This window comes from Urocitellus parryii, chromosome 10 (assembly GCF_045843805.1).
Source record: "Urocitellus parryii isolate mUroPar1 chromosome 10, mUroPar1.hap1, whole genome shotgun sequence".
Lineage (NCBI taxonomy): Eukaryota > Metazoa > Chordata > Mammalia > Rodentia > Sciuridae > Urocitellus > Urocitellus parryii.
This window is the reverse complement of record NC_135540.1, coordinates 125,600,549-125,616,326: the sequence shown is the minus strand read 5'-3', so window position 1 is coordinate 125,616,326 and position 15,778 is coordinate 125,600,549. Positions and strand designations below refer to the sequence as shown.

General features: G+C 35.4%; 1 protein-coding gene across 1 annotated transcript in view; it reads left to right on the top strand.

Annotated features, from left to right (window-relative positions):
- Rbpj (recombination signal binding protein for immunoglobulin kappa J region) overlaps nucleotides 1-15,778 on the top strand; it is a 93,273-nt gene that overhangs the window by 62,647 nt on the left and 14,848 nt on the right. The window contains exons 3-4 of the mRNA XM_026403799.2: nucleotides 6,065-6,160; nucleotides 12,424-12,589. Coding sequence (XP_026259584.2) covers nucleotides 6,065-6,160; nucleotides 12,424-12,589 — 262 coding nt within the window. The remainder of the gene's footprint in view (nucleotides 1-6,064; nucleotides 6,161-12,423; nucleotides 12,590-15,778) is intronic.

Sequence of the window (15,778 nt, the reverse complement as noted above, 5' to 3'; positions counted from 1 at the left end):
AAGGTCCCTGGACTTTGTTGACTATTGGTACTATCCCTAAATTATCAATTTCACAACTAGCCTTTTAGGAAGCCATAATTCTCAGTAAGCTTCCTTGGGGGAAAAACAAGGAGGTTTGGGTCAGATCAAATAGTTCAGAAAATATAGCATATAAATATCTCCTTCTTGAAAATTCACCTAAGATTCCAAATAGTCCTGCTGTGAAAGAATTGGTTTAACTTTGTTTTATCTGGTTTTGGTAAAACTTCAGTGGGCACACTCCACCATAACTATGGTGAAGCTCAATTCAAGAAGCATTGTCTGAGATGATGTAAAAGATGAAACTGCCAGAATCTGACAAAATGGGGTAGTTCCTTATGGGATTTTGCCAGGAGGAAGGAAGGAGTTGGTGTGCACATGAGTAAATTTGAATTCCTTTTGGCAGAATTCTGAAGTACAAGATTAAAGAGGCCAGCTGATATTTCTGAGATCTCAACTTCCCTCAAGTCCAGTTTTGAGAAGAGTTTTGTAAAAATGTATTGAAAATGTCAACCATGTATAGATTTTAAAATTTAGGATGTCATTATTCATTCTGTTTTACAACTTTCCTTTCACTTTTTTATTCTCTCCAGGGATCAAAAATGGTTTTTTTTTTTTTTTTTTTTTTTTTTTTTTTTTTTTATAAAGAACTAAGTACAGGAGTCCTCTCTTGTCTTTAGGGTATAAGTTCTAAAACTCCCAGTGAATGCCTCAAACTGAGGATAGTAGCAAATCCTATATATATTTCTTCCTATATATATAACTGTGATAAAGTTCAATTTATAAATTGGGCACAGTAAGAGATTAACAATCGTCACTAGAACAATTATAATAATATACTGTAATAAAGGTTATGTAAATTTGGTCTGTCTCTTTAAAGAGTCAGATAAGTCAGTTTATGGTATATGGGTGAAATCACAAAGTCATGTGACTCTACTTTGTGTACAACCAGAGACATGAAAAATTGTGCTCTGAATGTGTAATATGAATTTAATTGCTTTCTGCTGCATATATTACAAAGTAGAATACATTTAAAAAAAAGAAAACAGTACATAGAGGGAGGCTCCTGCAATTCTTTTTTTTTTTTTTTTTTTTTAGAGCGAGAGAGAGAGAAATTTTTAATATTTATTTTTAGTTCTTGGCGGACACAACATCTTTGTTTGTATGTGGTGCTGAGGATCAAACCCAGGCCTCACGCATGCCAGGCGAGCGCGCTACCTACCGCTTGAGCCACATCCCCAGCCCTGCAAATCTACTAATAAACATTCTTTAGGTCCTGCATTGTGTTTTTTCTAATACTAAAATTACCCCCACTTTTTCTTAAAAAGACATTGAATGATATGACTTCTTATTGTTGGAATATTTTTGAGTAGTCCTCAAAAGGATGACAGCACCCCATTCTATCTCTGCCCCAACATTGGACGATATCTGGTGACATTTTTGGATGTCACAACACAAGGCAGGGTGCTACTGCTGGATAGAAGCTACAGATGCTGCTAAACATTTTGTAATATGCTGGATAGTCCCCAGCAGCAAAGAATTACTTTGTACAGCATGTCAACAGTGCTGAGCTAGAAACCCTACTCAACTTGGATGAAAAGTATATGGGCCATCATTCCATGGGCCTTGCTGTTTGTGTTTTTATGGAGTATACCATCCTTTTAAATGGCTTCTTAAAGTACAAAAAGTAAATTACCAAGCTCTTAATTGACAGTGAACATAATTCTTAATGTTTAATATTCCATTAATCACAAATAGTCACTTCCAGTGCTGGAAACTAGCACAATATAGTAGATTCTCAATAAATCTTCAGTGGGAAGATGGAGAGGTGCACAGCTTTCCTGATGTACTTTCAGAACTTGTGTTTTTCAAGTTGGATAAGATGTCTGATCATCACCCTAATCCCAATTCCAGGTGTGTTCTCCAAGCTTTAGTGGAAGTCCCCACTCTACGAACCCTCATACCCTTGTGTAGTTTTTAACAAGAGGTTGAAGCACCTTTTCTAAGGAAATAATGGCAATAGTTGGAATACACTGACACTTCTGCATGTCATTGTGTAGGAGCTAACTTTAAGTTTTTTTCCCCACAGTAACTCGCTTATCTTCACAAGGGAGAAAATGCTGGGGTAGTAAATGACAGTTAAGATTCAGACATGTTGGGCTGGGGATGTGGCTCAAGCAGTAGCGCGCTCGTCTGGCGTGCGTGCGGCCTGGGTTCGATCCTCAGCACCACATACAAACAAAGATGTTGTGTCCGCCAAGAACTAAAAAATAAATATTAAAAAATTCTCTCTCTCTCTCTCTCTCTCTCTCTCTCTCTCTCTCTCTCTCTCTAAAAAAAAAAAAAAAAAAAGATTCAGACATGTAATGTTTCATAGCAAATCTGTGCTCTTAACTACTACAAAACTTTTTTTTCCTCACTGTGGTAGGCATTGTGCTGTACCACCAAGCCATACCCAGCCCTGTTCTTTGTTATCCTTATTTTGTTAGTGGGTTTGGGGATTAAACCCAGGACTTCATGCACACTAGGAATTAACCCCCACCCCCCATTCCCCTGGCCTTTTAAAAACTTGTTTGAGATAGATCTAAGTTTCCCAGACTGACCTCCAAGTTGGGATTTTCCTGCCTCAGCCTTCAGAATAGCTGGCATTACAAGGCATGCACCCCCATACCCAATAAAACTTTTTTGTTAATATAATTTTGTTCTCAAGAGCCAAAATGCCTAGGTTTGAATTCTGGATCTTCATTGTTATTATAGGAGAGTTATTTAACACATCCCCCATTTCTGAAGTATGCCTAGTGTGTCACCCTTGAGGTTGTTGGCTTCTGTTAGTACAGAAGTTTTAATTCTTGATGATTATAATTAATATCTTTATAGAAAGAATTTGTGACTGCCTCGAATATTATATGGGTCTTGCCCTTAAAGACTTTGTAGTCTATTTGGGAAGACAAGAAAAGTAAACATGAAAATCGATAAACATAATCAGGTAATTGTTAAATGATTAATAGATAGTATAAATGCAAATAGATATAATTTGGGAAATTCATTTGCACCTAAAGATTTTTCTTTTTAACTAAATAACAACTTCTTTTAAGTTTTATTGCTAGCAAATTTTGTGCCAATTTTATCAGGTTATTGGCTTTCTCCAGACTGTGCTTTCATTGTCATCCTGTCTAATACCCAGCAGGCTCACTGGAGTGTTAGTGGGAGTTGGCACCATTGTTTTTGGATTCCAACATTAGCTGCTCCTTTAATATTGATCGTCAGTGATTTACCTGTCCATTGTCAGCTTCCTTTTCCATTCCCTAGTGGGTGTTTCCAAATATTTATGCCTCTTTTCTTACCCATTAGATATCATAATATCCTGTCATTTTACAAGTAAAATACTTGCAGCCAGCAACACACCTTATTTCCTTTCCTAGCTGGCACCACTTAGGTTCTTGTTACTAATACCTCACCTTTTGATCGCTCCCCTCTCTTGAAGTTGGGCCCTTCTACAGCATCAGATACCAGTCTCAGTTCTATCTCCTACCAGTTCTGCCTCCTCTTTCTCCCTTTTATTTTTTTGAGAAGCTAGGGATTGAATTTAGGGCCTTCCTTGCACATGTTAGGCAAATGTTCTACACTGAGCTGACCACCCCAGTCCATTACTGGTTCTTCTCCATTTCCTTTTATACATTTATTCTCGAGTCTTCTCTGTCTGCATTGTACCTTTTTGGAGATTTCATTTATTTTTGTGGCTTTGCTTGACAGTTACATACCAGTCAACCCCATTTTTACAGCACGGACCCTTCTTTTGACCTATAGAAGTATGTTCACAACAGCATACTGAGTACTTCCAACTTGGAAGACCAGAGGCCTTTCAGAGTTGACATTTGTCAACAAAACCTATTAATATACATCTACTTTTCCCATAACAAAAGCTGTAAAGAGTTCTTAACTATTTTTTCTGACTTTTCCCCTACTATATCCTATTATCTTCTTAGTGTGACAGCCTTTTTTTACATGTTTGTCTCATCTCTGTCTTCTAGTCCTTTCTCTAGTATTAACTAACAGGAAATTAATTACGTATCTAAAAATCTGCAGGATCTCTCATTGCCTTTACTTGATTAAAAATCCAAATTCCACAGCACATTTTTTAAATAATAGATTCAGATAAAATTGAGTTATGATCTTGTCCCAATTCACAAAGGGGTAGATTTTTTAATGTTTTATGTTTTTCTCTAGTTTTTTTTACAATTTTATTACCTTCTACAACTTTTGTCATCATTTGATAAGAAATGATATTTGAATGATATTTATACTTGGTATTTAAGTTTATAAACGTCCAGTTTTGAGGGCCTTTCATAATTTGACTATCCATTTCATAAGCATTATTCACTGCTATAGCTCAAATCATAATCATCCTGAATTTATTTCAGTTCCTGACTATACTTAGTCATTGCAAAACTTTGGGAAAGCAGTCCAGGTGGTATTAACAACACATTTTGGTAAATTATGAGAATTACATGAAATACTGCTAAGTTCTTAGTTAAGGGACTGCACATAATAAATACTCAAGAAACATTTGCTACTGCATTTCCTTGTTGTGGTTGTATTACTCCTCAGCTGGTATCCCACTGGACCCAGTGTGCAAGGTTGTTTGTGCCTGGACCACACTACTCCAAGTCCTTGAATAGAATGCCTTCTTTTCTTCTCCTCCCATTTCCTGTGTCTACTTTTCCTTTAGAGTTCTGCTCTTCTAGGAAATTTTACCTGACACATAGTTTTCTATCATGCACCCTCTCCTTTACATGTGCATCTGTTTATTGTGGCGCATTTTATACAAAACTGTTTCAATCATTATATTCCATTACCATTTTGACCTTGAGTTCCTTTTTAGTGTACAGAATAGTTCTTAATTTATTTATATTCTGGAATTATTTGCTGTGCCTTATAACTAACAAGTTGTTTGTTTTCAGTCAGTAAATATAAATGCTATCATAGGATATATCATTTGATCCAAACAGCCATGCTGTGTTAGGTAGATGGTGTCAGAGCTCCAGTTTTCAAAGAGGAAACAGGCTGGGTGAGATTAAATGATTTTTTCCCAGGCCACTTCTTGTGTAAGTGCTATAAAACTAGAATTCCTCACATTTTATAACTCATTATGTAGACGTTCTCTTGTGTTTTACATTTGTCCTCCCTTGCAATCTAAATAGAATAGCATTTAAATTTGGTGAAAGTATTTCTTGGTGATATCTTTGAAATAATCTTGGCTTTTGTTTGGTGATGTGTAAAACACTTCAAGAATTGGGATTTGTTGATTCATAATTGTTATGATTTAATCTCTGTAGACCTTAATTCTTTATAATATTTGGTAAGATAATTGGGTGAGTAAATGTATGTAAGACATTGAACTTTTAATAGAACATTTGCTTAATAAATGTGTAGTCAGAATAGCTTGTACTTGAAGGACTTAATATTGTAGTTTTTCAGAATTAATCCAGTTTTTCATTTGAATTAGGCTTCATTAAATTTTATACATTTAGCAATATCCTTCTCATAATTATATATATTTGTATGCAAATGATAAGCTTTTCTTAGTCCTTACATGGGATTGTCTTTTTAGGGTCATATAATAATAAATGTGAATGACTTAATGTTTTATATGGCTTTTATATTCAATGAAAACCATTGATTTTAACAGTTGGAGGAGGAAAGGTGGGGATGGAGCAAGATTATAAATTATTTAAATCCACTTAACCAGTGTAAATGTTGATTTTTAGTTATTCTAAAAGTTGTAACTGAGGTTTGTTCCACATGATAAATACCAAAGAATGGAGAAGTTTGTTCTTTAAAAAACAAAGTTTAGAGTTGAATAGGAATAGTATGTACTGTTCTTCAAGTTTCATTCACAGATTTTTCTATATTGTTTCTGCCTTTAAGTTTGCTTGTTTAAAAAGTATCACAAGCAACCCTCTTGTTACAAAGCAAAGTGAAAAAGAAAATATTTTATCAAAATTTAATAAAAATGTAATAGTAGTAACTTGTAATTTGATTTTAGGGAAGCCATGCGAAATTATTTAAAAGAGAGAGGAGATCAAACAGTACTTATTCTTCATGCAAAAGTTGCACAGAAGTCATATGGAAATGAAAAAAGGTAAGATTTACCTTTTTTCCTCCCTGGTAGGTAGTTAATTGTAGTTATCATAAATTTGTAAATGATGGTTAATATTCATATCTGAGGATGGTTTCTATTATTGGGTTTTTTGCTTAGTACCAAGAGACGGGAAAAGGATTTATCTCTTGAAGGGGAAAACCAAAGCAACATGTGGCATACTGAAGCCAGGAGAATTTAGTGAAGATCATCTGGCTAACTCTCTGATTTTACAAAATGAAGTAATCCACAAGTTTTCTTTTTGACCATTTCCCAAGTGTTTCAATGATATATTAGCTGATTCACAAAGAAGCTTTCTTTTTGGTGGAAAAAAATGTAGTTTATTTATGAACAAATGTAACTCCCAAAGTACCATTTTAAACGAAGAAGGCTAAACAAACTCCTGATCCTAAAACTGGCTGAGCTTAGTTTGTTGAGCAATGGAGCCATTGTAAAGAGCTCTAGGCCCTCTCCCGTGGTTGTTCTAGTTGTTGTTGAGTAACTGCCCTTGCATGCCATGGAGGTGTTATGCCTGTAGTCTCAGCTGTTCAGGAGGTTGAAGCAGGAGGATCACTTGTGTCCCAGAGTTTAGAGGTAGCCTGGGCAAAATAGCAAAACTCCTGTCTCAAAAAAGAAACAGGGAGGGGGGCTGGAATATTGTCAGTGATGGACAACTTGCCTAGCAAGCCCAAGGCCCTGGGTTCCATCTCCAGTACTGTAAAATCAAAAAGAAACTTCATTCTCATACCACCTGACTGTTGTCACTACAGAAATTATCTATAAAGTTGATTAGCCAAAATTAAATTAAGAACCCCTGGATTCAATCCTTGGTACACCACCCCACCCCCACCCCACTCCACATACCTTACCTTGCAATAGAGGGGGAAAAACCCACTAAATTTACCTGATGTTTTAAAAGTATTCTAGTAAAGAACTGTTAATGCCAGGTAACTGGCAACTCTGTTGAGGAGGCTTCTTTTGAGGATTAGGTCTGACTGGTCCTTAACTCACTGCTTGCTCTCTTGCTCATCCAGGTTCAGTTCCTTTTTTTGGTGTTTATTTTTGTATTTTGTTTTGTTTTGGTACTGGGGATTGAACCCAGGGGCACTTTGTAGTATAATTGAGTTACATGGCCAGCTCTTCCCCTCACCCCCTTTTGAAACAGGGTCTTACAAATAAGTTGCTTAAGGCCTTGGTAAGTTGCTGAGGCTGTCCTTGAACTTTTGTAATCCTCTTGCCTTGGCGCCTAGCCCATTCAGGTTCAGGTCTTTTTGAGGAGTTGCTGAGGCATAGGCATGAGCACAGTCTGTTTGGCCATGGCTCTTTGGCATGTAAAATAACTCCAGTGAGTGATACTACAAATATTTGGACAGGAATTTTTATCTGAAATTTTAAAATTGAATGGGGAGGAAGGGGGAAAGAGTAAAAGGTGGAGAACATGAACTGAAATCCAATTCTGTGTATGTATGGATTTATCAAAATGAACCCAACTACTATTCATAACTATAATGCTCTAATAAAATGTTCTTAAAAATTATTCTTGATATTAGCTTTTATGCCTAATAACTAATACTTATTTACATAGCACATCCATTATCCTGTTTGTGTTAGTAGTTGGTTTTAATTTTTCAGTAAAGAATGTCTTACCAAGACAAAAATAAAACTTTTTAAAACATTGTTTTGCTGGGTATAGTGGTGTGTGCTGTAATCCCAGCAGTTCCAGAGGCTGAAGCAGGAGGATTGCAGGTTCAAGGCCAGCCTCAGCAATTTAGGGAGGCAGTAAGCCACTTCGTGAGACCTTATCTCCAAATTTAAAAAATTCTTTTAAGGGCTGGTGGCATGGCTCAGTTGTTAAGTGCCTTTGGGTTCAATCCCTGGTACCCCCCCCCCAAAAAAAAAAAAAAAACCAAAACATTGTTTTCTCAAGAGGAAATATTAATATGCCATTTGACATATTAACGTTCAAGTTTATTCTGAAGTAATTAGCAATAGTTAATAGTGAAGCTTTTGAGACAATTAACAATAAAGCTTTCTAGACAGACTGTGATTCTGAAATAATAAGAGGAAATGCATGGATTGGAGTAACTGATATGTAAAAAGGTTCTGAATGTGGCCCTTGGAACTGAATAACCATCAAAGTTTAATGATTCAGCAAAGGTAGTCAAAAGATATAAATGACAGGAGTTTGGATTTTTGTCTGCCCAAACTTCTTGTACATATTGGACTGAATTTAAAAACCACCTTTGATTCTGTGAGGTGTTTCCCAGATCTCTTCTTGAGATTTGAGGAAAAACTTGTTGAATCATTCTCTTGATTATTTGAATTATGAAATTAAAATATAAAATGTGTATATCGCCACCAAGTGGCAGAGAAAAGCATTGTTATAGTTGTTTAGAATTATTAGGAAAGATGAGAAGAGAAAGGCAACATTGTTTCATTGAATCTTTATAGCAGCTATTAAACTCAAGCTAACTCCTTACTGGTTAAACTCCTCACTGAGTGTTTAGTTCATGTTGACCAATTGTCCATTTTTTTAAAAAAATCATTAATTTCACATATTATCATAGAGATTAATTTAATTTTTTCTCCTGTCAATTGTATGGCCTTTTGTTTTCATCCCTATTCCCTTTAATTTATTTGTCTATATTCCTTTTTTTGTGTATGTGTGTACACCCCCCCCCCCCACCACCACACACACTATTTTTTTGTACTGGAGATTGAAGCTAGAGGAGGCACTTTAACACTAGCTACATTCCCAACCTTTTTTATATTTTTTGAGACAGGGTGTCACCACATTGCTTATTAGGGCCTCAATAAGTTGATGAGGCTGACCTCAAACTAGCAATCATTCTGCCTCAGCTTTCCTAGTCTCTGAAATTATAGGTGTGTGCCACCTTGCCCAGTTATGTTTTTAAATTGACTGCTGTATTACTATTGAAGTTTATGGAAATGAGAATTTGATTTATTCACTGATTTTTGTTGTTGTTTGTTTGTTTGTTTTTGTTTTTTAGGGGAAGTGGCAATGTTGGGATATTTAGGAAATGATTTTTACCAGCTCACGATAGAAATCTTCTCAATGTTAAGATTATATTCAATTTGCTGTTTCTTATCACAGCTTTTCTGAAAAGGGATTGATATATAAACAAGGTCATCTCATAGGCCATTAAAGAGTCTTCATTTTTTTCTTAGATTTATTAGATGATTGTAAAGCCGGGTATTGAGCATTGAACCCAGGGGTGCTTAACCACTAAGCCACATCCCCAAGCCCTTTTTATTTTCATTTTGAGATAGGGGCTCACTAAGTTGCTTAGGCCCTTGCTCAGTGGCTGGGACTGGCCTTGAACATGCAATCCTCCTGCCTCAGCCCGCCCACCCCACCCCCCAAGTCACTGGGATCATAATCCTGCATCACTGTGCCTAGCAGGAGATTTTTTTGTTATTGTTGTTTGTTTTATCTATTTGCCTAATTCATACCTTTTTATTTTCATGCATTTTGACATAGCACTCCTGAGAAAAACAAGACTACTCCTTCTGTTATTGTTTTAGCCCTCTCTGTTTTTCAGATATGAAATAAAAATATATTTTGAGATGACTCTTTGAGATTTGATTGCTACATTTGCTATACTATCTTAAAGTTCAGCTCTTCAAGTTTTATAGCTGGTGTGCCAATTTACTAAAGAGTCTTAATATTAGTGTTTAATAAAATACTTGAAAGTTTCCAAAATTGATGCCTTGTCAGCCTCCTCAGAGCATACTAGCCTAAGTATCTGGATTTGTGCCATGGTAAGCATTGGGTGACTCCCAGCATTAGAAGCCAGAACAATCCCTGATGTAGACTTAATCTGAACCTACTCCAAAACTAGCTCAGTTAATCTAGGCATTCCTCCAAACTTAGAGTGACCTGAAACTGGACACACTACCAAAGCTGTGACCTTTATATTCATGCCTTCAGTGTGTATAGAGAAAGGTACTCTTCTTTTGGTTTAGATAAATATGAGAAGCCTACAGAGGCTTCCCTCCTTACTCCATTTGATTTCTAGAGCCCACTTGGTCTATCATTACCCCTGGCTTCATCTCCTATTGATCCCCCTTTTCTCCATCCAGCTGCTTTTCTGTTTCCCCACTGTCAATCCTTGTTCCTACTTCAGAGCCGTTTGCACTTGCTCCCCATTCTGTGGAAATGCACTGTTCTCAAACATCCCCATGATTTTAGATTGTGACGTAAGGTCAAGTCCTTAAATGTGATTCACATTTCACGTATTTCCAGTACTCTATCCCTGCTTCCCCCGCCCCGATACTTATAACCAACTAACAGAGTATACATGTTATTTTAATCCTTTTTATTGTGTCTCTCTTATTAGAGTATACTTTCCACGAGGACAGGAATTTTATCTGATTATTTTGCTTGTTTGATTTTACCACTAATTTCCCAGTGTTTGGTATACATTGAAGATGTTATAAATAATTTGAAGAAATAATGAATATTAAATAAACTGAGCTTACTTTTTATAAATTACTTCTGAAGTAGTTTTGATAGTGTTGAAAAAAGTGGCCATCCTGAATGTTGAGTCAGTTCTTTGGATATTGTAGTAGATTCTCAGGGGGAAGCAAATCAGAAGTTATACTTCTTACCTGTAGGACATCCAAAGTCACATCCAGCCTGCTAGAGTCTGAGCACACAGCATTTGTATGCATGAATACAGGTGCATAACAGTTTTTACGTTTAGTCTGCCCACTTTTGGTCCATGGAGTGTAAATAAGTATAATTTGCTTGCCATATTTTAAAATAGGAATTTCATACAAAATTTGATTTCAGATGCCTATCAAACAGAAGGTGTAACAAATACCAGGCCCACATATCCTTAATTCATCAATGCATGAGTTTTTATTCACATAGTTGGCCACTCGATATTGTTTTCTTACAATTAGAGCCACACACCAGTAGCTGAGTATCATTGCATTTTAAGCTCTTATTTTCCTACAGTAGAATTAACAGAGTTAAGAAACATTTCTCCTATACTCATAACTATCCAAAAAGTAGGAATTACTGTGAGGACTGTTTTTGTTTGTTTTTTAGAAAGAAGAAGAAACCTATTTATTTGGATAATTAAAGGATAGTTTCTACTGGTTTATTGTACACTTGGTTCATTCAGTTATATTATGTGGCCCCTTCTGAGTTTTCAGGCCTGTGGGAAAAACATGACATAAATGTTTTAATGTATATACGTGTCAGCAAGTATAATTGAGCAAAAGTGAATTGCACCTACATAAGGACTGTATTCATAGGCTGAGCTATATAAAATATGGGGTTTGAACTAGGCTTTGAAACAATTTTTTTTTAATTGCCAGAGATATTATAAGGAAGGTGTTGTAGGTAGGAAGAATTTGTGAGGGTGGTTTTGGGCTACTAGAGAAGCAAACTTGCTACTAGTCTCTGAGTTGGAAGAAAGGAGTATATTATTCCTTTTGTATGTATTATTTCTTAGTTATATACAGTGCACAAGATGTTCCAGGTGTAAGATACATAGAACACAAACAACACTGCTTTCACAGAGCTCTCATGCAATGATTCAGTTTGCTTTCAATCTTTAATTACTTAGTTTTATTAATATTTTAAAAATTTATACTTGAAGCGTTGCTCTAAATGCTATTTCCCAGGTGAATTAGCAAATAAAGTTAAATGTAATATACATAGAAATAATAGTATTAATAATTCTTTGTGGGGGGACATACTGTGGATTGAACTCAGGGGCATTCAACCCCTTAGCCACATCCCCAGCCCTTTTTTGTATCTTATTTAGAGACAGGGTCTCACTGAGTTGCTTAGTGCCTCAGCCTCCTGAGCCATTGGGATTACAGGCATGCGCCACTGCGTCTGGCTAATTCTATTAGTTTGAGTAGACCTCAATTAGTAATCACAGATTCTATGATGGGATGTCAGGTTTTGTATATTTATTTGATTTGTTGAACTCAAGTAGTTTAAACTTTGAGCTATATGAAAAGTTTTCTGCTCTAAGAAGTATATAGACTAACCAAATGCATGACTTTAGTATTTTAACCTGAACAGATATGGAAGTTTTTATTTCTATCCTGTGGACATGATTATTTGCATAACAAAAGGCTTCACTGAAATTTTTCATTAGGGGATTCACTCAGCACCATTTCAATGTGGTTTTCGTTTTATTTGTTCAGGAAAAGGAAATGTCTTGGATCTAATTACTTTGTGTTTTGAGGGTTTTTTTCCCCCCTCCCCAATTATTTTTTAGGTTTTTTTGTCCTCCTCCTTGTGTATATCTTATGGGCAGTGGATGGAAGAAAAAAAAAGAACAAATGGAACGCGATGGTTGTTCTGAGCAAGAGTCTCAACCATGTGCATTTATTGGAATAGGCAATAGTGACCAAGAAATGCAGCAGCTGAACTTGGAAGGAAAGGTAAGTCATGGCAGTTGGTTCCCTGTAAAAGTGGCACCAGTATGTAGTTTCCAAATTCATTTTTATGCAAGTGATTTTTTAGTGGTTGTTAGTGACAAATTTATTGTATATATAAATCAGAACCAGAAATATTCCTTTCACATATCTGTAGTCTCAACTGTTGACATCTAAAGGTGATAGGCAGAAAATTTTTGCAACTAGCCAGCAGTTTTAGGAGGCTGCAAGTCAGATATCCTTTGGAGTTGATGAATTTAGGAAGCTAATTATTTATCTTCTGTCAGGAATGTTATCAATGAAAATGCATCATCAGTAATGTTTTACTCTCTTAATCTTTTTTAAATACTACTACTTAGCAGTGATACAGGCAAATTCTTGGTGGGGGAACTTTTATCTGGATCATAAAGATTATACTTTACCTAACAGCAATGCAGAGCAGAACTGTGCTATAGACAAGAAGACAAGCGTTATCACTAGTCAAACTTTTAGAGGTTTTTCTTCAAACAGTTTTCAAGGGAAATAAATTTGTCCACTAGTTTTACTAATTGTATTTTGTGTTTTTAGAAAGTAGGAACTACTTAGTGCCTGAGTACTGATAAATAATTATTTAGTCATTTAGAATTTATTATTATTTTCCCTTAATATTAAAATTCAGAAAATGGTTTTGGTCTCAATGATTATGTGAATGTTTTTCAGTGCACAGAGGCCATTTCCTTGTTTAGTACATCTTTTTTGAACATCTTGGTTTTGCTGTGTTGTATTTGGCACTAGGGATTGAGGCTGGAGGATGATATGGAAGATATAAGCTAGGGAATTTGTATTCTCAAATTTAGTTTTAGTCATTTTACAGAAAGTGAGTACTAAAGCAAGACACTTTCAAATCTATTTGTTTGTTTCATTGTAGTTATTATTGATCAGGTTTCTTCATAACATTATTATGGATTTTCAGTTAGTTTGGGAACATCAGAGCTTCTGCTTACCAGTGTGTATAATTTTTTAAATTCAGCTTCATTACTCATTTTATCCAATTCCAGCTTCAGTAATTTTATCTTTCATGGAGGTAATACCAAACAAACCAACCAATAGCATCACTGACTACCTTTCCCAGCATCATGCTATAGTACCACCATGTTTAAATCCTATACCCTTAAGTGCTGCATCAGTGTGAAGATCTTTTTAATATCCTCTATCATATCTTTTCAAATCTTCTGTCATTATACCTTTTCCCAAGATCTGCACATTAGCAGAAAAGAACATCTGGGAGCTGAGCATTTAACTAGCTTTTAAAACACCTGCTAATAGGGTAGTACAGTGTCTGTATGCCAAATATATTTAATTCATGTTAAGTTTAATTTTAATGGAAAATGCTATTAGAGAAGTATGTATAAAGTAGTACTAGATTACAGTCAGTAGAAAGTACTCCAGGCAGAAAGAACAACATAAGCATGTGCTTGGAGCAGAAGGGTGTAAGAATATGGTTTATCCCAGGTGGACAAAGACTGAGTAGAGGAGATTTGTTACAGCCTAGTTTTTATTTTTAAAAAATCACATATTCCATATTCTTGATAGCATTATTTTGTTTCCATAATCCAATTATTTTGCTTTTTTTTTTCTTGCATTAGATCTGCTATTTTTCATTTCAGGGCAGTGTTTTATTTATTAGCGATCTTGTCTTCAAAGAGTTGTTTTTAAGTTAACCAATGTTTATTATTTCTGGAAAGATTATTATATGCCATTTCTGCTCTGGAATCCCACTAGCTAATATAATTTAACCTTTTAGTATGTCAGCGCACTTGTAATTTAGTTTTTGTTTGCTTATTTTCTTGGAGTCTTAATATTTTCTGCGAGTCAGTGACTTTCTCCTTTTTTCTCATGGAATATGAATAGTATGTTGTCAATGGCCTTTGATTTTTTTAATTATTTGTTTATAAAGTTTTGATTATTTGTTTTGATTATTTGTTTATAAAGGTATGATTTTTGCTGACTCCTTTACTGTAATTAAGACTATATTTTTTTTCTTTCCAAGGAGATACATATGTGTACTTTTTCTAAACAAAGTCCTTTATTTGTAGGTCTGAGGCCTCAGCCTGCTTTGCTTTTTCCTTAAATGTTTCCCAATCTATTTATACTAGATTTCATTATTTTTCTCTTTCCTGATACAGATTATATCCATTAAGGTTAACACTCAAAATTAAATGATCTTAACCTTTTTAAGCTTTCCCATTGGAATACAATTCCCTTTATCTAGATAAACATTTTCATTTTTATGCTTCTTGTTACCATTTGCTTTAGTGCATTGGTACCCATTTTAATAAACCTCACCTTGTGTTGCAGAATTTCATTGTTTGGGCTTAATTTGACCTTTAGTGCTGTCATTTTTAAAAGTGCGGTGAACCCATGGACATAGTAGCTACATGTGTCATCTTCTGAGAGTCTTGCGTAAAAAGAGTTAGGTGACTGAAAAGTACTGTTTTTATTTTCTTTGTTTACTGTTATTAGTGTTGTTGTATTTTGCCTCCTGCAGAGCAGTTTCCCAAAAATTTTTCCCAACTTTTGAATGTATAAAAACTTGAGTATGGAGTATTAAATTTTCTTTAGTAGCTTTCACTATTGAGAAACAGAAATTACTGCAGTATTGTTAAGTACTATTAATGCTGCCTATTAGTAAAACTGCAGACAAAAAAAGCCTGGAACTCATAGGCTGTTTCCTAAATGAGTGGCATTTGCCCTGTTTTTTCAAAGGAACACACAGCAGAGGTAGTTGAGGCACTTTTTAATCATAATCTTGGGTTTTTAAAAAAATATATATTTTAGAGTATCATTTTACCCTATCAGGAAAAGTATGTCAGTAATTTATGTACCTCCTCAGGGCTCAAGGGAATAGGAAAGGTGTTAGAGCTGTTAAATATAATTGAAGTAGCAGTATTTTGAAGTATCCTTGCTGTTTTTGAAAGTGCTGAAAACTTTGTTTTCAGCTTCCTGTATAATGTTCAGTTTCCATATCACTGTGGGGGACCAAGTTCATCTCCAGCTCCAGAAGCACCGTGTGGGTACCTGACTTGAACTGGTCCCACTTTCATGGTTGGGATCCGAATTCTTGGTATTTGAGCTAAACATGGCTTGTCCTTGTTGAGTGCTGGTTTAGGAAGAGTCACACCTCTTGCTAGAGCTCGTTATATGCCGCCACGGTTT